This window comes from Ranitomeya imitator, chromosome 6 (genome assembly GCF_032444005.1).
Source record: "Ranitomeya imitator isolate aRanImi1 chromosome 6, aRanImi1.pri, whole genome shotgun sequence".
NCBI lineage: Eukaryota > Metazoa > Chordata > Amphibia > Anura > Dendrobatidae > Ranitomeya > Ranitomeya imitator.
The window spans coordinates 118,649,542-118,677,162 of NC_091287.1; the positions used below are offsets into that span (position 1 = coordinate 118,649,542).

The 27,621-nt window shown below is 45.8% G+C and overlaps 1 protein-coding gene across 1 annotated transcript in view; it reads left to right on the forward strand.

The window, feature by feature from the left end:
• Nucleotides 1-26,763, forward strand: part of STT3B (STT3 oligosaccharyltransferase complex catalytic subunit B) — a 178,876-nt gene extending 152,113 nt beyond the window's left edge. The window contains exons 13-16 of the mRNA XM_069730024.1: nucleotides 10,191-10,364; nucleotides 11,759-11,872; nucleotides 17,283-17,495; nucleotides 26,545-26,763. Of these exons, the coding sequence (XP_069586125.1) occupies nucleotides 10,191-10,364; nucleotides 11,759-11,872; nucleotides 17,283-17,495; nucleotides 26,545-26,625 (582 nt within the window). The 3' untranslated portion in view covers nucleotides 26,626-26,763. The remainder of the gene's footprint in view (nucleotides 1-10,190; nucleotides 10,365-11,758; nucleotides 11,873-17,282; nucleotides 17,496-26,544) is intronic.
• Nucleotides 26,764-27,621: the final 858 nt, after the last annotated feature.

The window sequence follows — 27,621 nt, forward strand, 5'->3', positions numbered from 1 at the left end:
TCTGGCCACAATACAGCTCTGTCGGCTTTACAACTCTTATAAGATCTGCTTAAGCCACTGCCCTTAAGATTTGGAAAGCATCTGAGCTGTGGTACGAAAGTAATAATTCACTTTTTAGAAAAGCTGCGTTTATATACGGGTGCACAATTTAAGGTTGGCTCCTAGTGCAGGGTTCCCTACTATCACCAAGGGAAGTGCCAGTAATTCTGTATGGAACACTCCGCTTACTGGGCTCTTGAAATCTCCCGAACATGAACAGATGTGCAGGGGAATCAGTAAGGATTAGGAAGAGCTTATTCATTATTGTTGTGGTGGTAGAACACCATTTCTAGAAATGCATGAAATGTTTCACTATATTGCATTTTTTTAGTATATAATACACATTGAGCTATAAAACATCAGTGGCTAATGTCCTGGCTCTGGCTAGAACTCCTAGGCATTAATTGTCGTTCTCTTCTTTTTCTTTGACAAGTTTTTTTTTTTTTCTTAAAAAAGGAGGAAAGAGACATGCCAGAAAGGAGAATCGCCTTAAATTAACAATATTTATTAATGAAATGAAAAACAAAGAGAAATTACACATAGTGTAAAAACAACTTAAAAACAAAAAAGGGGGGGGGGGGGGGGAAATCGCCAAACCATAATTCTTGACTTGCTCATGATAAAGCTAATGTTAAAAAAAATAGGTATTAAGCTTACCGTTAATTATGTTTCCAGGAGTCCATACTGACAGCACCCTGGAGGACGTCCTCCTCCCCCTTTGCTGGGACAGGAAACACACGAGAGTTCAAAAGGGCATGTCCCACCCCCAATCCTCAGTGTTGTAACAAGAACCACCTCATGGACATGCAGAAAAAAGACTTTTTTAATAGAAACAATATATATATAGAATGAGCGTGAAGACCCCTTGGAGAAGGAAGCCCCTCAGACTGATAAGCCTCAGAGATCACCGAAGTGATCCAACGAGCAATAGAAGCTTTAGAAGCCTTCTTACCCTTATTCTTCCCTCCAAACAAAATAAACAAATTCGGGTCGATACGCCAAGAGTTGGTGGCTGCTAAGTAGTCTAGAACCGCCTGTCTGACGTCGAGGGAATGAAGGGCTCGTTCTTTCTCATTAGCCGGATTATTACAGAAGGATGGTAGCACGATCTCCTGATTTCTGTTTTTTACTGACCCCACCTTTGGAATAAAGGAGGGATCCAATCTAAGAACTAGACTATCTTCTCTAATCTGAAGGTAAGGGTCCCTAGTACATAGGGCCTGGATTTCCCCCACTCTCTTAGCCGTAGTAATTGCCACTAGGAATGCTGTTTTACGAGTGAGTACTGAAATGGGCATATTATCGGCCGGGGCGAAAACATCCTTACAAAGGAATCTGAGGACCATATTTAGGTCCCAGGATGGCGAAATCTGTCTAATGGTTGGGCGCAACCACTGGGTGGCTCTGATAAACCTGACTATCCACGGGTGAGATACTAGGGGGTAGTCAAGAAAAGAACTAATTGCCGAGATCTGTACTTTCAGAGAGCTTGGTTTGAGACCTTTGTCAAACCCAGCCTGCAGGAAGTCTAAAATTCCAGGTAAGTCGGGAGCACCTGCCATAACCTCAGACCTGCCACCCTCCAGACAGAAACGTCTCCAGATCTTCAGGTAAATTGCCGATGTGACTGGCTTTCTGCTGGATTTTATAGTAGAGATCACCTGATCTGATAGCCCTCTAGCCTTCAGGATGTTCCTTTCAGGATCCATGCAGAGAGATGGAGATTCTCCGGGCTTGGGTGGTACACCGGACCTTGATGGATTACATCTGCTCTGAGAGGAAACTCTACTGGGTTCTCTACTGCCAGATCCAGCAAGAGAGAGAACTAGCTCCTTCTCGGCCAAAACGGTACGATTAATATGACCCGAGCCTGATCCTCCTTGATTTTCTTGAGCACGGCTGGAATCAGTGCTAGAGGCGGGAATGCATAAGAGAGAGGTTCTGTCCAATCCTGGCTCAGAGCGTCTATCCCTTCTGGGAGATCTTGAGGGTTCAGCGAGAAGAATTTTGAGACCTTTGAGTTTCTCCTGTTTGCAAATAGGTCTATACTGGGAGTTCCCCAGTGAAGACAAAGATCTTGGAAGACCTCCAAGTTCCCACTCTGTTGCAAACACTCGTCTCCTGCTCAGATAATCCGCTATGGTGTTTTGCGAGCCTTCTAAGTGGACTGCAGATGGATAGAACCGAATCTTCTGCCCAGCGGAATATTCTTCCCGCCAGCTCCTGAAGCGGATAGTGTCTTGAGCCTCCCTGATGTTTCAGGAACGACACTGCTGTAACGTTGTCGGATAGTATCCTGACATGACAATTTCTGAGGGTGTGTTGGTTCCTTCTTAACGCCTCCCAGACAGCATACAATTCTTTGAAGTTGGAGGAGTTGTGAATTACATCTGCTGGCCATCTCCCTTGTAGGATCCTGCCCTTCAGGTGGGCTCCCCAGCCCCAGGCACTGGTGTCTGTAGTTACCACTACATAGGGACTGGTAGACCATAACACCCCGACTCTTAGCTTCTCTGGTTGACTCCACCAGAGTAGAGATCTTCGTACTGGATACGTCGGCCTTAAAGAACTGTCCAGAGAAGACTGACGACGGTCCCACGTGGAAAGGATTAACCTCTGCAGAGGTCTTGAATGGAACTGAGCCCATCTTACACACGGTATGCAGGCCGTCATCAGACCTAGTACCTTCATGGCCGTTCTTATCGATGCTCTGCGTTCTAATAGAAGCCTGATCTGTATCTGGATCGCCTCCAACTTGTTCTCGGGTAGCCGGGATATCCTGTTTCTCGAATCCAGACATACTCCCAGGAAGATCTTTTCGCACTCCGGATTCAGGTCGGATTTCTGCCAGTTTATGATCCATCCTAAACGTTCCATCAGTGCCACCGTTCAGGTCCTGTGATCTGACAGAATCTCTGGAGTACTTGCGATCAGGAGAAAATCGTCTAGATATGGAACTATCTTGATCCCCTGGTTTCTCAGGAAAGCGACAATTTCTGACACCAGCTTTGTAAATACTCGAGGTGCCTCGGCACCTCCGAACGGAAGACACTGGAACTGGTAGTGACAGGTCCCGGACGGCAGCGCCACCGCAAACCTCAGAAGTTTCTGAGATGATGGGTGAACAGGGACTTGATAATACTCTTGAGGTCGAGAGTGCACATCACAGCGTCCCGATCTATTAAGAGGATTGCAGAGTGAATGGACTCCATGCAAAACCTCTTGTACCTGACCCAGGCATTTAGAGGTTTCAAGTTTATTATTGTGCGTGAGTCGCCGGAGGGTTTCATTATAGAAAATAGGGAAGAATAGTGACCCCGACCTACATCTAGAGATGGAACTGGGATTATGACCCCTGAGGAAAGCATGTCCTCTAGGTCTAACATCATGGGAGAATACATTTCAAAAACCTGACCTGCACATCCAAACATAGACGAAGTGTGAACAGGTGCTGAACCTAGAGTCGCCAACTCGTATATAGTTAAATAAGGCAGCACACTGCAGCGCTAGAACATACAAACTTGAAATACGAAATTTGAACTGCATTACTGCACTAGAAATATGAAAAATGAGAGCGTTTAGCGCATAAAAATGGCCAATTTTATGTGTACCTGGTAGCCACTTTACGGCATCTCTTATACCAGGTCCTACGCTTGCCTTACCTCGCTGAGAATAAACGTCTCCATCTGAATGGGTACATGTGAAACCTCTTCCTAGACTAAAATTCTCTCTCTATGGAGGGGTATTGGACCTGCTGTAATTAAAACACCTGTGGCTAGAAGGCGGAGTGCACGACCAGAAGGTACACATAAAATTGGCCATTTTTATGCGCTAAACGCTCTCATTTTTCATATTTCTAGTGCAGTAATGCAGTTCAAATTTCGTATTTCAAGTTTGTATGTTCTAGCGCTGCAGTGTGCTGCCTTATTTATTTAACTATATACGAGTTGGCGACTCTAGGTTCAGCACCTGTTCACACTTAGTCTATGTTTGGATGTGCAGGTCAGGTTTTTGAAATGTATTCTCTAGCCTTCTGGTCGTGCACTCCGCCTTCTAGCCACAGGTGTTTTAATTACAGCAGGTCCAATACCCCTCCATAGAGAGAGAGAATTTTAGTCTAGAAAGAGGTTTCACATGTACCCATTCAGATGGACACGTTTATTCTCAGCAAGGTAAGGCAAGCGTAGGACCTGGTATAAGAGAGATGCCGTAAAGTGGCTACCAGGTACACATAAAATTGGCCATTTTTATGCGCTAAACGCTCTCATTTTTCATATTTCTAGTGCAGTAATGCAGTTCAAATTTCGTATTTCAAGTTTGTATGTTCTAGCGCTGCAGTGTGCTGCCTTATTTATTTAACATCATGGGAGAGTCCTGCAAGACTATCGTAGGTACGATGTATCTGTCCGGAGGAGGAGAGGAAAGCTCTATGCTGTAACCTTCTGACACAGTCCGAAGAACCCATTGATTCTGGGTGATTCGGGCCCAATTTTCCGCAAAGTGGCGGAGCCTTCCCCCTATAAATGTGGCGTCATTGTGTCTTAGGTTTTGAAGATGGGCTAAAGAAGAAACTCCTGCTTCTATTGCCCTGGTTACGGGAACCTCTACTGAATCCTCTGTTGGATCTGCCTCCTCTGTAATCGGATTGTCTCCTGAAGGGGAAACCTCTCCGAAAGGACTGGACCTTTTTTGGTTTGTCCTCTGGAAAACCTTTCTTTTTATCAGAGGCTGACTCTAGGATGGTATCTAGAGAAGGTCCGAAAACCCTAGCCCCCGAGAAAGGAATAGAACATAATTTGGTTTTTGAGGCATTATCCCCCGACCAGGATCTTAGCCATACTGCCCTTCTAGCCGCATTGGATAGGGAACCATTCCTAGCTGAAAATCTGACAGATTCAGCCGTCATGTCGGATAGGAAGGCCGTAGCAGATTTCATTATAGGAAGGGAGCTTAATATATCGGCCCTGGGGGTCTTATTGGAAAGGTGTTCCTCCAATTGACCCATCCAAAGATACATAGACCGGGCTACCGAGGTAGCTGCTATGTTGGTCTTAATTAGGGCTGCAGAGGATTCCCAAGCCCTTTTAAGCAGTATGTCAGCCTTTCGATCCATAGGATCCCGCAGATTTGAAGAGTCCTCGAATGGAATGGCAAAATGCAACCTTTGCCACCGGAACATCAACCTTGGGGATCTCTTCACAAAGTTTGACTTCTTCCGGCTCGAAAGGTACCGTATATACTCGAGTATAAGCCGAGATTTTCAGCCCAAATTTTTGGGCTGAAAGTGCCCCCCTCGGCTTATACTCGAGTCACGGTAGCGGTGGGGTCGGCGGGTGAGGGGCTGAGGGCGCTGGGGTATACTTACCTAGTCCCAGCGATCCTCGCGCTGTCCCTGCCGTCCCACGGGCTTCGGCGCTGCAGTTTCTTCCTCTCTTCAGCGGTCACGTGGGACCGCTCATTACAGAAATGAATAAGCGGCTCCACCTCCCATAGGGGCGGAGCCGCTTATTCATTTCTCTAATCAGCGGTGCCGGTGACCGCTGATAGAGAAAGAAGCTGCGGCACCGAAGACAGGAGGGGACAGCGCGAGGATCGCCAGGACTAGGTGAGTATAGCATATTCACCTGTCCTCGTTCCAGCCGCCGGGCGCCGATCCATCTTCCCGGCCGGCGCCTCCATCTTCCCGGCGTCTCTGCTCTCTGACTGTTCAGGCAGAGGGCGCGATGACGCATATAGTGTGCGCGGCGCCCTCTGCCTGATCAGTCAGAGCAGAGACGCCGGGAAGATGGAGGCGCCGGAACGAGACGCCGGGAGCTGCAATCAAGGGAGGTGAGTATGTGTTTTTTTTTCTTTATTGCGGCAGCGGCGGCACAAATTTATGTGGAACATCTATGGGGCACAGTGAACGGTGCAGAGCACCGTATATGGCACAGCACAGCTATGGGGCACAGTGAACGGTGCAGAGCACCGTATATGGCACAGCACAGCTATGGGGCACAGTGAACGGTGCAGAGCACCGTATATGGCACAGCACAGCTATGGGGCACAGTGAACGGTGCAGAGCACCGTATATGGCACAGCACAGCTATGGGGCACAGTGAACGGTGCAGAGCACCGTATATGGCACAGCACAGCTATGGGGCACAGTGAACGGTGCAGAGCACCGTATATGGCACAGCACAGCTATGGGGCACAGTGAACGGTGCAGAGCACCGTATATGGCACAGCACAGCTATGTATGGGGCACAGTGAACGGTGCAGAGCACCGTATATGGCACAGCACAGCTATGGGGCACAGTGAACGGTGCAGAGCACCGTATATGGCACAGCTAGGGGGCACAATGAACGGTGCAGAGCACCGTATATGGCACAGCACAGCTATGGGGCACAGTGAACGGTGCAGAGCACCGTATATGGCACAGCACAGCTATGGGGCACAGTGAACGGTGCAGAGCACCGTATATGGCACAGCTATGGGGCACAGTGAACGGTGCAGAGCACCGTATATGGCACATCTATGGGGCACAATGAACGGTGCAGAGCACCGTATATGGCACAGCTAGGGGGCACAATGAACGGTGCAGAGCACTATATGGTTCACACCTATGGGGAAATATGAACGGTGCAGAGCACTATATGGCACAGCTATGGGGAAATAATGATCTATTTTTATTTTTGAAATTCACCGGTAAATGCTGCATTTCCACCCTAGGCTTATACTCGAGTCAATAAGTTTTCCCAGTTTTTTGTGGCAAAATTAGGGGGGTCGGCTTATACTCGGGTCAGCTTATACTCGAGTATATACGGTAAGCGAGCTTTGAAGTCCTTAGTCAAAACCAGCCGACGTTCTGCCTCCTTCCACTCCTCCAGTATCATGGCCTTGATATACTCGCTTACTGGGAAGACAGTCTGTTTACGTGACATGAGTCCACCAAACATCAGATCCTGCCTGGATTGAGGCTTGGATGTCTCCTCGATCTGCATCGTGGTCCGCACCGCCTGCACAAGTTCATTCGTATCCTCAGCCTGGAAGAGGTATTTTCTCTGGTGGTCCTGACTCCCTGAGGGAAGTTCCCCTTCCTCTTCTGAGGAGAAGTTATCGGAGGCAGACAGGTCCTCCGAACTATATTCTGGCTCTTTGTTTCGTTCCTTTCTGGCTCTCTTACGGCTGGGAACTGGGCTGGACCTTTCCACAATACTGGACAAAGAAGCCTGAACTTCTTCCCGTATTAGGGACCTCATTTCTGATAGAAGTGTCGGCTGTTCGTCTCTCATAACCTTGGAAGTGCAATCTGCACACAAGGTCTTTGCATGGGTGTCCGGGAGCTTTACGTTGCATATAGGGCATCTATATGTCTTCGCAGCTGATTTGCCGGACTTCTTAACTTGAGGGGGGGCAGCGGGGGTTCCCTTATCCTTAAACGATATAAGATAGGGAGAAGTAATGGGAAGTCTGAATAGTGTGTGTGAGTGAATAGGGGGGACAGCGCACTGCGCACTCACCCTTTCCTCTGCTGGTGTACTTTCCATGACGATTCAGCAGGTCCCCGCAGCGTCCACACTGGATTAGGAGCGATTCGGCTGCTTGTGCGTCCCACGCTGGAGCGCACACACTTTCCCCGCACTTCTACCTCGTCACCGGAAGTGACGGGATCAGATGCCGCGAAACCGGAAGTGACGCGGTTCCCCGGAACTTCCGTCGAAAGACGCTCTGCCAGACGCCGCAGCGCTCTGGATGCTGCACCGCATGGAACCGCGTCGCGGCCGAGAGCCTCCCCCCAGGAGGAGCGGCCGCAACAGGAGCTTGACCTTCCTGTTCTTTGGAGCAGAGGGACCCCCCTCCGGAGGGTTTCTGCCCTGAGCCTCTTGACAGGGGGAAGGGTATTGGACGAGCCGCACGATCCCCCTGAGCTCCGGTAAGCCAGTACAGCTTCTCTCGTGCGTCCCTAGCAGGGACAGGAAAAACACTGAGGATTGGGGGTGGGACATGCCCTTTTGAACTCTCGTGTGTTTCCTGTCCCAGCAAAGGGGGAGGAGGACGTCCTCCAGGGTGCTGTCAGGAGGGACGTCCTGGAAAATAAAAATAAACTTCCATACCATCAATGGAAAATAGACCACAGCTGTCCATTAAACCTCTATATAAAATAGTAGATCACTGTAGAAATATATATATATATATATATATATATATATATATATATATATATATATATATATATATATATATATATTATATAATACAATATTCAGTGTTTTATTTTATATTATATCACTTTGATCTTGGTGCTAAACCAATGCACATAAATGTGCAAACAAATACCGCTCAATGTGGAAGCATGATCTGTGTAATAATACAAGATGCGCAGGATATGCAAAGAGCACCTAAGAGCTATACTATCAACACCATGTTGGAGAGTGAAAAATCACAGTCCTGGATGTCATTCGAGGATAAGGGTTATCCATGTAAGGTTCAAGCAGGTAGTGGAGGTGGGAAGAAAAGCCCCACTCGTATCGCCACCAGCGTTGTGGTGGAAATGCATACTGTGCATGCGTTTTGTACGTCCGAATAAAGTTTAAGCATAAGTACCATATGGAGTGGAGGCATACGCATGCCTGGTCAAGAGTCAAAACGAAAGTTGCGTCTATGCGCCAGGCTCAAGGTACGCGCGCTGAGGGATGTTTATGCGCATGTGCAAAAAGATCAAAACACAGCTGCCCACTCGTGAGGTTTTAGAGTCAAGGGCACATATAGAGATGCAAATGCCGATTATAGATCCGAAGCCAAGACAAAGGTAACTATTAGTGCTGAGAGAACATACTCGTTGCTCGGGTTTTCTCGAGCACGCTCGGGTGATCTCCGAGTATTTTTTAGTGCTCGGAGATTTAGTTTTTATCGCCTCAGCTGAATGATTTACAGCTTTTAGCCAGGCTGAGTACATGTGAGGATTCCCTAGCAACCAGGCAACCCCCACATGTACTAACCCTTGCTAGCAGCCGTAAATCATTCAGCAGAGGCAATGAAAACGAAATCTCCGAGCACTAACAAATAATCGGAGATCACCCGAGCGTGCTCAGGAAAATCCGAGCAACGAGTACACTCGCTCATCACTAATAACTATCCAAATGCGTGAGCACAAGGACATACAGATACAAGTGTAAGGCATGCAAATCCCAAATCTTGAAGTATGGTCATAGGTTTTTGAATACGCAAGATATCTTCTAAATAAAACATAAGGCACAGAGTAAAAGATACATGATGGTATAATTCACAGATAAATACACGGGGGGCAAAGGTAAGTTGGGAGATCTCAAAGATTTTAACCATAGGTAAAGATGATATGCACACACAATATTATTTGACATTCACTTTATCATGATCAAGTCAAGAATTATGTTTTGGTGATTCCCCCCCTTTTTTAGTTTTTAATTGTTTTTACAGTATGTTTTATCTGTCTTTGTTGTTCATTTAATTAATAAATATTGTTAATTTAAAGGGAACCTGTCACCCCGTTTTTTGAGATTGAGATATAAATACTGTTAAATAGGGCCTGCACTGTGTGTTACTATAGTGTATGTAGTGTACGGCTTCTTTGCATCTCGGCTTTGGGAAAATGGCCGCCACGATCTCTAATGCGCATGCGCGGCATCCCGCGGCCATTTTCCTGAAGCCCCGTGCAGCAGAGCACTCGATCTGCGCACGCGCGGCCCCAGGAAGATGGCCGCCCCCACCGATGACGGGCAATAGCGCAGAACGCGCGCTTTTGCTTCACGTGCGCGCAGGGGATTCGGAACTCTGGACATGCGCACACCACTACGCCACCAACGGAAAGCTGGGGAAGAAAAGAGCGATGTCACCACGCCCATCTGACCACACCAGCCTGATTGACAGGCGAAAACGGCGACTTTGGTAATGTATTTCTCAGCATAGGTGGGGAATCAGGGTACACTACATACACTATAGTAACACACAGCGCAGGCCCTATTTAACAGTATTTATATCTCAATCTCAAAAAACGGGGTGACAGGTTCCCTTTAAGGTGATCCTCCTTTTTGCATTTTTTATTTAGTTTGACATGCTTCATGGTGAACCGTTTTATATATTATTTGGTGTCCTCTGTGCTTTTTCCTTGTATCTATACATTTTCTTGTAGGTAGGAAAAGCGATGTCTTCAAATGAGTCGGCAGCTTATGAAATCATGCGCAGCCTGGACGTAGATTATGTGCTAATTATCTTTGGAGGAGTGATTGGATATTCTGGCGATGACATCAACAAGTTTCTCTGGATGGTTAGGATAGCGGAAGGAGAGCATCCAAAGGATATCCGGGTAAGAAAATAGAAATGACCGGCCAGAAAAGCATTTAGAGTCTTGACTGTCAGAAGGACACTTATACCCAAGGATTTCAAAGTTTGTTTTTTTTTAGTTTTCCATAAGTAGGGATTTCAAACTGGTCTAAAGACTGATGGGGACATCCAATAAAGATTCTGCTTATACAGGGTGGGACATTTTTATATGGATACGCCTAAATAAAATGGGAATGGTTGATGATATCAACTTCCTGTTTGTGGCACATTAGTATATGGGAGTGGGGAAACTTTTCAAGATGGGTGGTGACCATGACGGCCATTTTGAAGGCAGCCATTTTGGATGCAACTTTATTTTTTCCAATGGGAAGAACTTCAGAATTTCGCAAGAAAAACAATGGCGTGCTTGGTTTTTTTTCATAACTGTATTCATTCATGAGTTATTTACAAGTTTATGACCACTTATAAATTGTGTTAAACGTGCTGCCCATTGTGTTGGATTGTCAATTCAACCCTCTTCACCCACTCTTGACACACTGATAGCAACACCGAAGAAGAAATGCTAGCACAGGCTTCCAGTATCTGTTGTTTCAGATGCTGCACATCTCGTATCTTAACACCATAGACCACCACATTATGGGTCCAAGCATTTCTACATGAACAGTTTCCTGGAAAGTGGATTGGTCATCGTGGGCCAGTTGAATGGCCACCAAGGTCTCCCGATCTGACCCTGTTAGACTTTTTATCTTTGGGGTCGTCTGAAGGCAATTGTCTATGCTGTGAAGATACGAGATGTGCAGCATCTGAAACAGATACTGGAAGCCTGTGCTAGCATTTATTCTGTGGTGTTGCTATCAGTGTGTCAAGAGTGGAAGAAGAGGGTTGCATTGACAATCCAACACAATGGGCAGCACTTTGAACACATTTTATAAGTGGTCATAAACTTGTAAATAACTCATGAAAGAATAAAGTTATGTCAAAAACCAAGCACACCATTGTTTTTCTTGTGAAATTCTCAATAAGTTTGATGTGTCACATGATCCTCTTCCTGTTGGGAAAAAATAAAGTTGGATCCAAAATGGCTGACTTCAAAATGGCCGCCATGGTCACCATCCATCTTGAAAAGTTTCCCCCTCCCATATACTAATGTGCCAGAAACAGGAAGTTGATATCACCAGCCATTCCCATTTTATTTAGGTGTATCCATATAAATGGCCCAACCCGTAGTATCTCCACTTTGGGGCCATCTAGAAACCTTTGTATACAAATATGAGCTTTTATTTTGTTTTTGTTTGTTTGTTTTTTAGTTTTTACTTTGAGCAATTTTTAGTTTTGTGGTTGTCAAGTGAAAATTGTTACTTCACTAAAGAAAGCGTAAAATAATGGTAAATGGCTAACTTTTTCTCGTTTGATTAGGAAAGTGATTATTTTACACCTCAAGGTGAATTTCGAGTGGACAAAGCTGGTTCTCCAACACTGCTCAACTGCCTCATGTACAAAATGTCATACTATCGGTTTGGTGAAATGCAGGTAAAGATCTACCACTTCTTTACTACACAAAGTCTTTCTTTTTAAGCATATAAGTCTTTATTCTGGGTTGGAATAATTCTTTGGGAGGAAAGAATATAATCATAGGTCTTCAAAAATGTGTTCTTCTGGCCTTTGTCTAGTCGGTGTGTGTCTGCATACAGTTCTTAAGGTACCGTCACACATAACGATATAGTTAACGATATCGTTGCTTTTTGTGACGTAGCAACGATATCGTTACCGAAATCGTTATGCGTGACAACGACCAACGATCAGGCCCCTGCTGGGAAATCGTTGGTCGCTGGGGAATGATCAGAACTTTGTGTGTGACGCCGATTCAGCGATGTCTTCACTGTTAACGCAGGGCCGCGCTTAGTAACCCAATGTTTACCCTGGTTACCATTGTAAATGTAAAAAAAAAAACACTACATACTTACATTCCGGTGTCTGGTCACGTCCCTCGCCTTCAGCTTCCCGCACTGACTGTGAGCGCCGTGAAGCAGAGCACAGCGGTGACGTCACCGCTCTGCTTTACGGCCGGCGCGCCGCTCACAGTCAGTGCGGGAAGCTGAAGGCGAGGGACGTGACCAGACACCGGAATGTAAGTATGTAGTGTGTTTTTGTTTTTTTTTTTTTTTTTTTTTTTACTTTTACAATGGTAACCAGGGTAAACATCGGGTTACTAAGCGTGACCCTGCGCTTAGTAACCCGATGTTTACCCTGGTTAACCGGGGACCTCGGCATCGTTGGTAGCTGGAGAGATGTCTGTGTGACAGCTCCCCAGCGACCACACAAGGACTTTCCAACGATCACGGCCAGGTCGTATCGCTGGTCGTGATCGTTGGAAAGTTGCTGAGTGTGACGGTATCTTTACTCCAATTAGGATATGAATACCCTCTTGTGAGGAGCTGGCCACAGATAAGACTATTGGACCAATGCACGCAGAGCGGAGTCCACAGTTCTAAGGGATGCAGACTTTTTCCAGCACGGAATACCGTACTGCAGCGATCGGCATCGTTGTCTATATCGCTGCAGTGACTCTTAAAGGGAACCTGTCACCCCGTTTTTTGAGATTGAGCTATAAATACTGTTAAATAGGGCCTGCGCTGTGTGTTCCTATAGTGTATGTAGTGTACCCCGATTCCCCATGTATGCTGAGAAATAACTTACCAAAGTCGCCGTTTTCGCCTGTCAATCAGGCTGGTCAGGTCGGGAGGGCGTGGTGACATCGCTGGTTCTTCCTCAGCTTTACGTTGGTGGCGTAGTGGCGTAGTGGTGAAGACACAGCGCGCGATCTGCGCTGTCATCCCTTTCGTCGGTGGGGGCGGCCATCTTCCTGGGGCCGCGCGTGCGCAGATCGAGTGCTCTGCTGCACGGGGCTTCAGGAAAATGGCCGCGGGATGCCGCGCGTGCGCATTAGAGATCGCGGCGGCCATTTTCCCAAAGCCGAGTTTGCATCTCGGCTTTGGGAAAATGGCCGCCGCGATCTCTAATGCGCACGCGCGGCATCCCGCGGCCATTTTCCTGAAGCCCCGTGCAGCAGAGCACTCGATCTGCGCACGCGCGGCCCCAGGAAGATGGCCGCCCCCACCGACGAAAGGGATGACAGCGCAGATCGCGCGCTGTGTCTTCACCACTACGCCACCAACGTAAAGCTGAGGAAGAACCAGCGATGTCACCACGCCCTCCCGACCTGACCAGCCTGATTGACAGGCGAAAACGGCGATTTTGGTAAGTTATTTCTCAGCATACATGGGGAATCGGGGTACACTACATACACTATAGGAACACACAGCGCAGGCCCTATTTAACAGTATTTATAGCTCAATCTCAAAAAACGGGGTGACAGGTTCCCTTTAATGTGACGGTACCTTTACTGTATATGAAAGACCAGCAAATTAACATAGGTATTCAGTGTATATATAAAAAGTACACAGTGGACAGATGCCAACCCTCTTGCCTATGGCCACTGTTGGGTGCTATCTCCTAAGCGTATATGCTCGACAGTAGGCCTGGTGTGAATCGAATTTATCACAAGAGTTTGTTTGAATTTATAATGGCACTTCAGAGACCATGCTAAACAAAATGCACTCAAACCGCAAAAGTTGAGGGTCGAGTTGAGAAGAGATCCATGCTAAAAAATTTATTTTATTTAAATAAAGATTAAAAACATGATTATAATCAGTAATGTCATAAAGGGAAAAATTTGGGCAAAATGGTAAAGTATGAAGGAAAACTACACATGAAAATAAGGAAACAAACAATCTTGATGGCACTATAACTTTCTAGATTTCTCCATATAAATGTAATAAGCAGAGTTATTCACCGAGACCAAGGGATACACTGTATGCACTATGATGACCAATACAAACTTCTAAGAAAGTGTCTTCAAAATATAAGTATGCAAATACCAAAATTAAGACAGTATATTTAGTGATTGTGGAGGAACACCACACTCATGGTTATTGTAGGTAATATTACCTTAATATACTGCCAGTGCAGAGTAATGTATTTGACAAAGTCACCTGTAACTCCGCAATCCACAGTAGGATCAAGTCAGAATGATGTGGAGCTTATTGGTAATAAGACAACAGTTCAAGAGCCATGAGGTAGCAAAGTGCTTGGTATATATGGTATATTAAGGTAATATTACTTACAGTAACCATAATTACTTACAACTTATTTTGATATTTGTATACTTATATTTTGAAGACGCTTTATTAGAAGTTTGTATTGGTCATCTTAATGCATACAGTGTATCCCTTGGTCTCGGTCAATTACCGTATATACTCGAGTATAAGCCGACCCGAGTATAAGCCGACCCCCCCTAATTTTGCCACAAAAAACTGGGAAAACTTATTGACTCGAGTATAAGCCTAGGGTGGAAATGCAGCATTTACCGGTGAATTTCAAAAATAAAAATAGATCATTATTTCCCCATAGCTGTGCCATATAGTGCTCTGCACTGTTCATTATTGCCCCATATCTGTGCCATATAGTGCTCTGCACCGTTCATTATTGCCCCATAGCTGTGCCATATAGTGCTCTGCACCGCTCATTATTGCCCCATAGCTGTGCCATATAGTGCTCTGCACCGTTCATTATTGCCCCATAGCTGTGCCATTATAGTGCTCTGCACCGTTCATTATTGCCCCATAGCTGTGCCATATAGTGCTCTGCACCGTTCATTATTGCCCCATAGCTGTGCCATATAGTGCTCTGCACCGTTCATATTTCCCCATAGCTGTGCCCCATATAGTGCTCTGCACCGTTCATTATTGCCCCATAGCTGTGCCATATAGTGCTCTGCACCGTTCATTATTGCCCCATAGCTGTGCCATATAGTGCTCTGCACCGTTCATATTTCCCCATAGCTGCGCCCCATATAGTGCTCTGCACCGTTCATTATTGCCCCATAGCTGTGCCATATAGTGCTCTGCACAGTTCATTATTGTCCCATAGCTGTGCCATATAGTGCTCTACACCGTTCATTATTGCCCCATAGCTGTGCCATATAGTGCTCTGCAGCGTTCATATTTCCCCATAGCTGTGCCCCATATAGTGCTCTGCACCGTTCATTATTGCCCCATAGCTGTGCCATATAGTGCTCTGCACCGTTCATTATTGCGCCATAACTGTGCCATATAGTGCTCTGCACCGTTCATTATTTCCCCATAGCTCTGCCATATAGTGCTCTGCACCGTTCATTATTTCCCCATAGCTCTGCCATATAGTGCTCTGCACCGTTCATTATTGTCCCATAGCTGTGCCATATAGTGCTCTGCACAGTTCATTATTGTACCATAGCTGTGCCATATAGTGCTCTGCACCGTTCATTATTTCCCCATAGCTCTGCCATATAGTGCTCTGCACCGTTCATTATTTCCCCATAGCTCTGCCATATAGTGCTCTGCACCGTTCATTATTGTCCCATAGCTGTGCCATATAGTGCTCTGCACCGTTCATTATTGCCCCATAGCTGTGCCATATAGTGCTCTGCACCGTTCATTATTTCCCCATAGCTCTGCCATATAGTGCTCTGCACCGTTCATTATTGCCCCATAACTGTGCCATATAGTGCTCTGCACCGTTCATTATTGCCCCATAACTGTGCCATATAGTGCTCTGCACCATTCATTATTGCCCCATAACTGTGCCATATAGTGCTCTGCACCGTTCATATTGCCCCATAGCTCTGCCATATAGTGCTCTGCACCGTTCATATTTCCCCATAGATGCTCCACATAAATCTGTGCTGTTGCTGCTGCAGTAAAAAAAAAATAAAATGCCATACTCACCTTTCTTGCAGCTCCCAGCGTCCGGTCCCGGCGTCTCTCCACACTGACTGATCAGGCAGAGGGTGCCGCGCACACTATATGCGTCATCGCGCCCTCTGACCTGCACAGTAAGAGCGGATAGACGCCGGGAAGATGGAGCGGCGCCCGGCGGCTGGAACGGGGACAGGTAAATATGCAATACTTACCTGGTCCCGGCGTCCGGCTCCTTCTCCCGGACAGCTGGTCTTCGGTGCTGCAGTTCTTCCACTGTTCAGCGGTCACCGTTACCGCTGATTAGAGAAATGACTATGTGGCTCCACCTCTATGTGAGGTGGAGCTGCATATTAATTTCTCTAATAAGCGGTCCCACGTGACCGCTAAACAGTGGAAGAACTGCAGCACCGAAGACCGTGGGACAGGCGGGGAGCGTCAGGATCGCTGGAAGCAGGTAAGTATGCCTCAGCGCCCTCACCCGCCGACCCTGCCACCCACCTTGATTCGAGTATAAGCCGAGAGGGGCACTTTCAGCCCAAAAATTTGGGCTGAAAATCTCTGCTTATACTCGAGTATATAAGGTACTCTGCTTATTAAATTTATTATTGATACAAAGAAATATAGAAAGTCATAGTACCATGAAAACTGTTTACCTTATTTTCATGTGAATTTTTCCTCCATACTTTACCATTTCGCCCAAACAGAGTCCAGTTATGACATTCCTGCTTATAATCATGTTTTTAATTTTTGTTTAAATAAAGTTACATTTTATCATGGATCTCAACTCGACTCTCAATTATTGCGGTTTGAGGGCATTTTGTTTAGCTAGTGTGAATCTAGCCTCAGACACATTTGGGTAAATAGAATATCTACCTACCTTACCTTTTAGCATTTATTCTGTGATCTTTTTACCACATTTGCACATCTTGAGGTGAGATGAAAATGAAGTTGGGCCTCAATTTTTTTTGTTGATATTATTATTCAACCCTTATCCAGTTCAAGTATGACAAATGATGAAAAAATTAATATTCAGACCTAGTTGACAGTGGTGATCGGTACAGTAGTGAGCTGTGTGGACTTTAATAGAGATTATGGATTTCCTGTTTATTAACACATGTTTTGTTTTTTCCCTCGGCTTGCAGTTAGACTTTAGAACACCGCCGGGTTTTGACCGTACTCGTAATGCAGAAATTGGGAATAAAGACATCAAATTCAAACACTTGGAAGAAGCTTTCACTTCAGAACACTGGCTTGTCAGAATATACAAAGTCAAACATCTAGAAAACAGAGAGGCCCTTGACCATAAACCAAGAATTACCAACATTGTCCCTAAACAGAAGTATTTATCTAAGAAGGTGAGCTCTTCACATATTCATTGCTGCACTTCTAACTTTATCCACTTTTTCACAAGCCATAACATGAACGCCCCAATTCCTCAAATGTGACCTGATATGGCATGTCTGGAATCATTGTTGGCTCTTTCCTCTTTGCAGGTAGCGGACGTGTCACTTGAAAAGAAAGTGACGATGGTAATAAATCTAAGGGAATCGCTTTTTAAAAACAATTCCCAAATCTATAGCAGCTGTGTGACTTATGAATATTGTGTGGACAGAATTCAGTTTCATGACCACATCATAACGAATAGTCCAGGTGGTGTATATCTGTGCGTATTGATACGGATGGACGTTTGCATTCAGACAGAATTGTATCTACTAGAAGGCAGGTTTGACTGACGTCTTCTATGTACAATGTCATAGGAAAACCAAAAGAAGTGAAGAGGTGGCACTGCTTCCCGGTATAAAATCTGGTTTATTCAATTCATCATGATTTAAAATTGTGGAGTGGGTTCAGTGGTGAACGACTGACCCGACTCCCCCGCCGCCACAATTTTAAACCTTGATGAGTTGAATGAACAAGATTTTATATCGTTCCACGCCTGGAAGGCGAGCATTTTTATTGCTACATTTCCGGTGTCATATTTTTATTTATTTATTTTTAAGGCTGTTTTTGCGAATTCGCATATACAGTGTCTTCTATAAGATGGCGTTGGATAGCACGGTATGCGCATGCGCTGACTCCGCCATTTTATTGAAGTAATGTACTACAACGTCAACATAACTGCGCATTTGCCAGCCATAGGATTAATGGACATGTGCACTGCGATGTTGACGTTGTGGTGCATTACCTTAATAAAATGGTGCCGGAGTCAGTACGTGCTCATACCGCGCAATTCAGTGCAATTTTATTGGAGACACTGTATGTGCGAATTCATGAACAGTGTCTGAAAGAAATGGTGCCGGAGATAGAGCGGTATTCACATGTGCTGACTCCGGCACAATTTTATTGAAGTATTTTACTACAAAATTAAAGGTATCCGGTCGTCAGAAAAAAACTCTATTAATCTGCAGATTTGAGGTTAATAGTGTTATTATGCTGCTCAGCACCTGCATGCAGTTGAATGCAGCGGGAAGAAAATTAGCTTTTATTCTCCCTGCCAGCATTTGGTTTAAGTCATGGGGGCGCTGCTCTGAGTATACAGACCGGCCGCTGTAACCGTTCCCCCTGGCCCTTAGTGACACTGGATCTACAATTAGGCTGGCTGTCAGTCGGGGGCACAGATAGTGGCCGCTCTGTATTCTCAGAGCGATGACTAAGCGGCACCGCCCCCGACCCCATGACTGAAACCAAATGTTCCCCCATCCGGGTATACAATCCTGGAATATGCTCCCCCCATTCTGGAATATACTCCTGAATCCTGGTCTTCCTGGAATATGTCACTGCATCCTACTCCCTTGTCCGGGAATATGTTCCTCCATCCTGCCCTCCCCACCCCCCTTCCATCCTGGTATATGTTACTCGATCCTAGTCCCCCTTCCTGGTGTATGCTTCCCATCCTGCCTTCGCTGCCGTTGATCCATCCATCCATCTATCCATAAACAGATACCGTATATACTTGTGTATAAGCTGTTTTTCAGCACTTTTTGTGCTGAAAACACCCCCCTCGGCTTATACACGAGTCACGGTCCCAAAGCCAGCGTGGGAGGGGAGCAGCGGGTCACAGAGGCAGGAGCCAGCGGCTGTGGCTAAAGCCTGTGCCGCTGCTGTAATAGTGCAAAGTGCCAGCCGCAGCCTTCCAGCACTCCTCACACTCTCCTACCGGCGCGCCCTCGGTGCTGGCACTGTATCTCGTTCTGGCCGCCAGAGCCCGCAGCTCTGAAGTTCCTGCCGAGTGATAACATGGCACCGCTCATTAAGGTAATGAATATGCATGCCTCTCCACTCCAGTAGGCGTGGTGCACATATTCATTAATTTAATGAGCAGAGCCACGTGATAGCTCTGCAGGAAGAGCTGCTGAAAGCCGGAACTAGATGCAGTGCCACCGAGGGAGCGCAGTCAGGTAAATAAGATTTTTCTTTTTTTTTTCTTTTTACCAGGAATCAAACATAGGGATAAGGAGCCATGCACGCCAGGACAGGGACTGGGGAGCCATGCACGCCAGGACAGGGACAGGAGAGCCATGGATACAATGACAGGGACTGGGGAGCCATGCATACAATGACAGGGACTGGGGAGCCATGCATACAATGACAGGGACTGGGGAGCCATGCATACAATGACAGGGACTGGGGAGCCATGCATACAATGACAGGGACTGGGGAGCCATGCATACAATGACAGGGACTGGGGAGCCATGCATACAATGACAGGGACACGGAAGCCATGCATACAATGATAGGAACTGGGGAGCCATGCATGCAATGACAGGGACTGGGGAGCCATGCATACAATGACAGGGACTGGGGAGCAATGCATACAATGACAGGGACTGGGGAGCCATGCATACAATGACAGGGACTGGGGAGCCATGCATACAATGACAGGGACACGGGAGCCATGCATGCAATGACAGGGACACGGGAGCCATGCATGCAATGACAGGGACTGGGGAGCCATGCATGCAATGACAGGGACTGGGGAGCCATGCATGCAATGGCAGGGACTGGGGAGCCATGCATGCAATGGCAGGGACTGGGGAGCCATGCATGCAATGACAGGGACTGGGGAGCCATGCATACAATGACAGGGACTGGGGAGCCATGCATACAATGACAGGGACTGGGGAGCCATGCATACAATGACAGGGACTGGGGAGCCATGCATACAATGACAGGGACACGGGAGCCATGCATGCAATGGCAGGGACTGGGGAGCCATGCATACAATGACAGGGACTGGGGAGCCATGCATGCAATGACAGGGACACGGGAGCCATGCATGCAATGGCAGGGACTGGGGAGCCATGCATGCAATGGCAGGGACTGGGGAGCCATGCATGCAATGGCAGGGACTGGGGAGCCATGCATGCAATGGCAGGGACTGGGGAGCCATGCATGCAATGACAGGGACTGGGGAGCCATGCATGCAATGACAGGGACTGGGGAGCCATGCATACAATGACAGGGACTGGGGAGCCATGCATACCACGATAGGGATGAGGGGACAATGCATTCCCAGCTTATACTCGAGTCAATAAGCTTACCCAGTATTTCGTGGCAAAAGTAGGTGCCTCGGCTTTTACTCGGGAGGCTTATACTTGAGTATACACGGTAGGTAGATACATACATACATACATACATACATACATACAACACTCCTACTCACCTTTCTCCCCTCTCTCTGCAGAGTGTAATCTTATTTAAATAAAATGGCGCCGGAATCAGCGTGTGCTCATACAGCGCTATTGGGTGTCATTTTGTTGAAGACACTGTGCAAATTTGTTGTCGCCGATGTGTCAGAGACTGCAGACCATTACACTGCATCTATCTGCAGAAGGTCTCAGCGATTGGCCTTGCAGACTAGTGGCAACCACCCCCGGCCTTAATGGTGTGTGTCACCTGGATTGGGGTGTTTATTACGCCCAACTTTCCTGTTGGGAGTTTTGGGTGTTATTTTCTATTTGCACTTCCCTGTTGCGGCTTGGAGTTATTGCAGTCGGCTATCTCCTCCTTGGTGTTGCTGGAGGACGTCTGTGTTTCTCTCGGAGTCTTCTCAAGCTAAGTGTTCCCTTGTTTTGTGTATCCCAGCTGTGTTTAGTGGTGATTGACTAGCGCTTATCCTGTCCTTCCCGGCGCAGGGCTTATCGCCAGGGTCAGGCAGGGGTTTGGTATCCTGCTCGGCGATGGGTGTGGAACATATATAGGGACGGTAGGACAGACAAGATGATGTTAGATTTGTCTAGGGGTCTCCAATCGCCCATGCCCTAGTGTTTGGTTCCCCTTCCCTTATCCTTTTGTGTTGCACTTAGTCTGTCCTACACTGTGCGTGACATTTGTCTTCAACAAAATAACACCAGTTATCGCACTATGCACAGGCACTGACTCTGGCGCTACACTACTCCATCCTCGCCCTCCCTGTCACCACTGAATGTGTCCTTCTGAGTCCACCCACACTGTGCAGGCGCAGTCTATATGGGCTTCGGACAGAAGGACGCATCCAGCATTATAGATAGGCTTAAAGTGCAGACTCTCATCTTTAATTAAAGGAGTGAAGATCTGATGTTGTGAGCTGTAATAAACACCTAGGCAAGTTAACAATGTCATTATTATTTTTTCTTACATCCACGGTCTTACAGCAATTCTGGGTAGATGGTCACAATGCATTGTCCCCAGTCCATAAGATCCCATCCTGGGGCTGAAAGTACCACTGCCCCTGTACCAGGAGATACCCACTGGCTCCCAACTTTTGATTGGCTGACAGCTTTTGTATCTCTTGTCGATATAGTCTGTAGTCACAGTCCATGCTCCTCCGCATTACGGTTATCACGACAGTAGCGCGTGTATCCCACTCCAGCCAGCAACTACAGTCCTTAATATAGTTTATCACATCCAGACGATGGCTATAATGACCATAGCACATCTGCCCAGCTCCAACCGAAAACAACATATAGAACAGTCCCAACCTGGGTTCTCCATAAGTCTTATTGGGTTCAGTGATGGGCAGAGGAGCAGACCTGTATTCCACCAGATGGAGCCATGGTTCCTTGAGCTGATCCTGAAGAATGTCTCTTTGCAGAGGGTGCCAGAGACTTTATAGCCACAGATCCCATTCAGGACATTCCTCCACAGGATTGCACAATGGTTGGGGGTGGGTGATCCGTCATTGTTTGATTGTTCAAATAACCTGCATATTTATCCTAAGTTGTGTAGCTTCATAAACTGCAGTGGGCTGATGCAATACATAATCAGCATGCATTCACAAATTAACATACGAGAGTCAAAGTACAGGTTGATATGAAACAATGGCTCCATTAAGGCCTCCGAGACACTAACCAGAGTTATGGAATGATTGCTTCACGTGATTACCAAACTTGTGTCTAGCCTTACATATACACAAGATCCAGCCTGCATATATTCCAGTGCTTACTGTCACTGAATGAAAACATTGATTCCTGAAGCTGAACGCTTTCCAGGTGAAATTAGTGCACTTAAACTGACGAGCAACCTAATCTCGAATAAAATACAGCAAGCAAATCTCTAATAAAACACAATAAGATGGACGTAAACGGTATTCCGTGCTGGAAAAAGTCTGCATCCCTTAGAACTGTGGACTCCGCTCTGCGTGCATTGGTCCAATAGTCTTATCTGTGGCCAGCTCCTCACAAGAGGGTATTCATATCCTAATTGGAGTAAAGATACCGTCACACTCAGCAACTTTCCAACGATCACGACCAGCGATACGACCTGGCCGTGATCGTTGGAAAGTCCTTGTGTGGTCGCTGGGGAGCTGTCACACAGACATCTCTCCAGCAACCAACGATGCCGAAGTCCCCGGGTAACCAGGGTAAACATCGGGTTACTAAGCGCAGGGCCGCGCTTAGTAACCCGATGTTTAGATGTTTACCCTGGTTACCATTGTAAATGTAAAAAAAAAACCAAAAAACACTACATACTTACATTCCGGTGTCTCACCTCCCTCGCCGTCAGCTTCCCGCACTGACTGTAAGCGCCGACCGGCCGTAAAGCAGAGCACAGCGGTGACGTCACCGCTGTGCTTTACGGCCGGTGCTCACAGTCAGTGCGGGAAGCTGACGGCCGGTGCTCACAGTCAGTGCGGGAAGCTGACGGCGAGGGACGTGACAGACACCCGAATGAGTATGTAGTGTTTTTTTTTTTTTTTTTTACATTTACAATGGTAACCAGGGTAAACATTGGGTTACTAAGCGCGGCCCTGCGCTTAGTAACCCGATATTTACCCTGGTTACCAGTGAACACATCGCTGGATCGGCGTCACACACGCCGATCCAGCGATGTCAGCGGGTGATCCAGCGACAAAATAAAGTTCTGGCCTTCTAGCTCCGACCAGCGATGTCACAGCGGGATCCAGATCGCTGCTGCGTGTCAAACACAACGATATCGCTATCCAGGACGCTGCAACGTCACGGATCGCTATCGTTGTAATGTTGTTCAGTGTGAAGGTACCTTTAGGCTTTAGGAATTTCAGCTCTTCAATATGTTGCTGACTTTTTTGTTAAAGTGACCAAGAGTGACTGGACAATTATCTCAAAAAGGTCTTTAACGGGCTGCATGGACTATTCCCTCATTAATTAAGCAGGTAAAAGGTTTGGAGCTGATTTCAGGTAAGGAGTTTGCATTTGGAAGCTGTAGCTGTGAATCCACAACATGCAGTCAAAGGAACTCTTTTTGAAGAGAAACAGACCATCAATGGGCTGAAAAAGAAAAATCCATCAGCGAAATGGCAGAAATGATAGGAGCTGTCAAAACAACAGTTTGGAACATTCTGCAGAAAAAAAGCTCTCTGCTGAGTTGCGGAACTCCAGAAAACCTGGACATCCACAGAAGACAACAGTGATGGATGATCGCAGAATCCTTTACATGGTGAATAAAAACCCGTTCACAACATTCACACAAGTGAAGAACACTCAGCAGGAAGTCTGTGTTTCAGTATCTAAGGCTGCCATAAAGAGAAGACGTCATGAGTGCAAATATAAAGGGTGCAAACCATTAATCCGCCTTAAAAATAGAAAGGCAAGATTAGACTTTGCCGAAAAAACATGTCCAGAAGCCAGCCCAGTTCTGGAAAAACATTCATCTGTACCAGAATTATGGGAACAAGTAAGTATGGAGAAAGGTTGGAATGGTTCAAGATCCAAAGGACATCACATCTTCTGTATAAGATGGTGGGGCAGTGTGATAGTATAGGCATGAATGGCTCCCAATGTCACTGGGTCTCTAGTGATTCTTGGTGATGTGACTGACTACAGAAATAGCCGGATGAATTCTGAAGTGTACAGAGCGATACGATCTGCTCAGATTCAACCAAAAGCAGCAAGGTTGATTTGGATGATGCTTCACAGTCCACTTAGAGAATGACCCAAAACATACCGCGAAAGCCACACAGTAGTCTAAGGCAAAGTGCAATATTCGGCAATGGCTGAGTCACTCACCAGATCTCAACCCCACTGAGCATGTATTTCACATGCTTAAAACAAAACCTATGGCAGAAATACCCACCAACGAGCAACAACTGAAGTCAGCTGCCTTAAAGGCCCCTGGCAAAGCATCACAAAGAAGGAAACCGAACGTTCGGTGACGTCCATGGCTTCCAGACTTCAGGCAGTTATTGCCTGCAAAGGATTCTCTACAAAGTATTAAACATGAACATTTTATTTATGGTAAAGTTAAAATTGTCCAATTACTTTTGAGCCCCTGAAATGAGGAGGCTTTGTAGAAAAATGGTTGGAAGTCCTAAACGTTTCACAGGATATTTTTGCCCAGTCCCTTTAAGCCTGAAAGTCTCCACTTCAATTGCATCTTGGTTGTTTCTTTTCACATAAAAAAAAAACAGTGGTCTGCAGAGCTGAAATCAAAGATTGGGTCACTGTTCAAATATTTCTGGACCCAACTGTATACTCCCAGAACCTTCGTCAGTGATATATGGATGACTGCAATACAGCACTTATACTAAATTGTGACCCTACTATGCAGTGTAACAATGACACTGCTAGAATTAAGCTAAACCTTTTAAGTGCAGCTATAGAATGAAATGGCTGACGAGCCCGAGAATATTTACTCTCTGCACACTCAGCCTGACTGATTGCTGCAGCATGTCCTGAGCAGTGTTAGATCTCAACAGCAGGGAGGAGCAACACTGAGGAGTTGGCAGTCAGGCTAGGTGGGCAGACACATGGAACTTCAGAGTAGTTACACCAGCCTCCTCATGTTTGTTTGCGATCCCTTTAGTAATGTCTGCAGCTTTTATCTGGTGATAGATGCACTTTAATTCATGTTCATGATAGTTTGTTGTTGACTGACTGAAATTGTGAAATAATGTAGTGGATGTAGCTCATTAGATGCGCTCCTCATGTTAGGATTTAATAAATAAACTCATTTATCAAGTTGCTTGGTGATAAATGTATCAGAAACTGCAGTCTTGATAAATTGACAATAAGCAATGGAAACTAGTTTACTTTTAGAATGAATTTAGACACAAGTGAAACATGGCTAAGGTCACACTACATTTGGGATCCAGAAGAAACATGCTTTTCTGATTTTAAATCTATTTTCAGAATTAAACGTTGTATGCTGCTCCTATTATCTTTCATGTTAAAGTGAAGTGATTAGAGCCTTAAAGGGAACCTGTCACCCCCCTCAGGCGTTTGTAACTAAAAGAGCCACCTTGTGCAGCACTAACGCTGCATTCTGACAAGGTGGTTCTTTTAGTTCTTGTTCCTGGCACTGCTGAAATAATTGTTTTTGAAATTTGTCCCTCATACCTTGAAATCGTTCCGGGGGCAGGTCTTCCAAACCCCCCCCCCCCCAAATACAGACGCACCACAGCCGTCACTCATGGCCTCTGTGTGCCGGGCGCCGCCTCCTCTTCCTTCATTAGCGTCCCGGCGTATGTGCATTTTTTTTTCGGTCATGCGCAGTTGCGCTGCCCTTCGATCTTACAGCACAGGCGCTGGGGACGCTAATGAAGGAAGAGTAGGCGGCGCGCAGAGGCCATGAGTGGCGGCTGTGGTGCGTCTGTGTTAGGGGGAAAAGTCCTGCCCCCAGGTCTATTTCAAGGTATGAGGGACAAATTTCAAAAACTATTATTGCAGCAGTGCCAGGGACCCGAACTAAAAGGGCCATCTTGTCAGAATGCAGCATTAGTGCTGCACAAGGTGGCTCTTTTAGTTACAAACTGGGGGGGTGACTGGTTCCCTTTAAGGGGCATTTACACCACGATTTTTATGAATGTGTTTTCCTAGGAATGTTAATTCAATATAATCATGCGATCTAAATTGGCTAAGGAATAAAAAAAATTTTTCAGTCTATTAGACTTAGAACTTGCATGGATACTGGTATTATATGGCTTTTTTTTTGCTTTTTTTTTTGTAGACCTCAAAGAGGAAGCGTGGCTATATAAAAAACAAGCTGGCTCTGAAGAAAGGCAAGAAACCGATCAAGAAGACCATTTAAACCATCTGATCTCACAGGAAGGAGTTGTCCTTGAGAAATAACCAGTCTTTGCCTTTAGATGAGCTCATGTTCTTCAGTAGCATGAGAGTACAGAACCATCTGTGGTCCAGAATATTGTACAAAATTTTCAGGCAATGTCTGATTACAAAATATATATTTATTGGCTTATTAAGAACAGCTGTTTTAGATTTGTAACGTGAAGCCAGACAGACAGAGCTGCTGTCCTCTAGTAACAGCAGATGTTTTTTTTGTTTTTTTTTTTTGATTGAGGGATTTTTTTTATTTAATATTTTTTTGGGGGGCAGGGGAAACAAATGATGAAATTGTTGACAATTTGGACTATTTGCACCAAAGAACCCTCTATTTTGAATGCTATACATATGCATACTTGTCAATTTTTTTTCTTATCACAACAGAGGTATAAATACTATGTCCATTCACAAGTAGGCACATATATAGAGGCAGACCACACTTGCTCTGCATATCCCTCTTCTCTATAAGATTTTTTTTATATATATATATATATATATATATATATATATATATATATATATATATATATATATCTATATAAATACTGGCTAGGGTGTGGGTGTCTTCTCTGGTGGTTGCTGCTGTATTTTTATTGGGATGCTTATATCTCAAACAATCATAAAAGTATCCAAGACAATGTGATCGGTCAGTTCAGCGGTCACCTGTCGACAGTGCAGGTAGCCATGTTTGGTCTCGGCCTTTTTCTTTTCGGCCTATCCATTTGCGTGATCTTGCCTCAGTCTGAAGTGAGCATCTCCATTATATTGGTTACTTACATCTTTTCAGGCATAAACCCAGATATTGAATGTTTTTGTTTTTGCACAATCCTATAAAATGCATACGGCCAAATAAGTTTTGAGTGTTTACACGTTTAATACATATAAAAAGTTGACAAGTATACAGACATGTTGCGTGAAATCTGACCTTACATAGAGGGTATCTGAGCAAGACCAGAATTTCTAA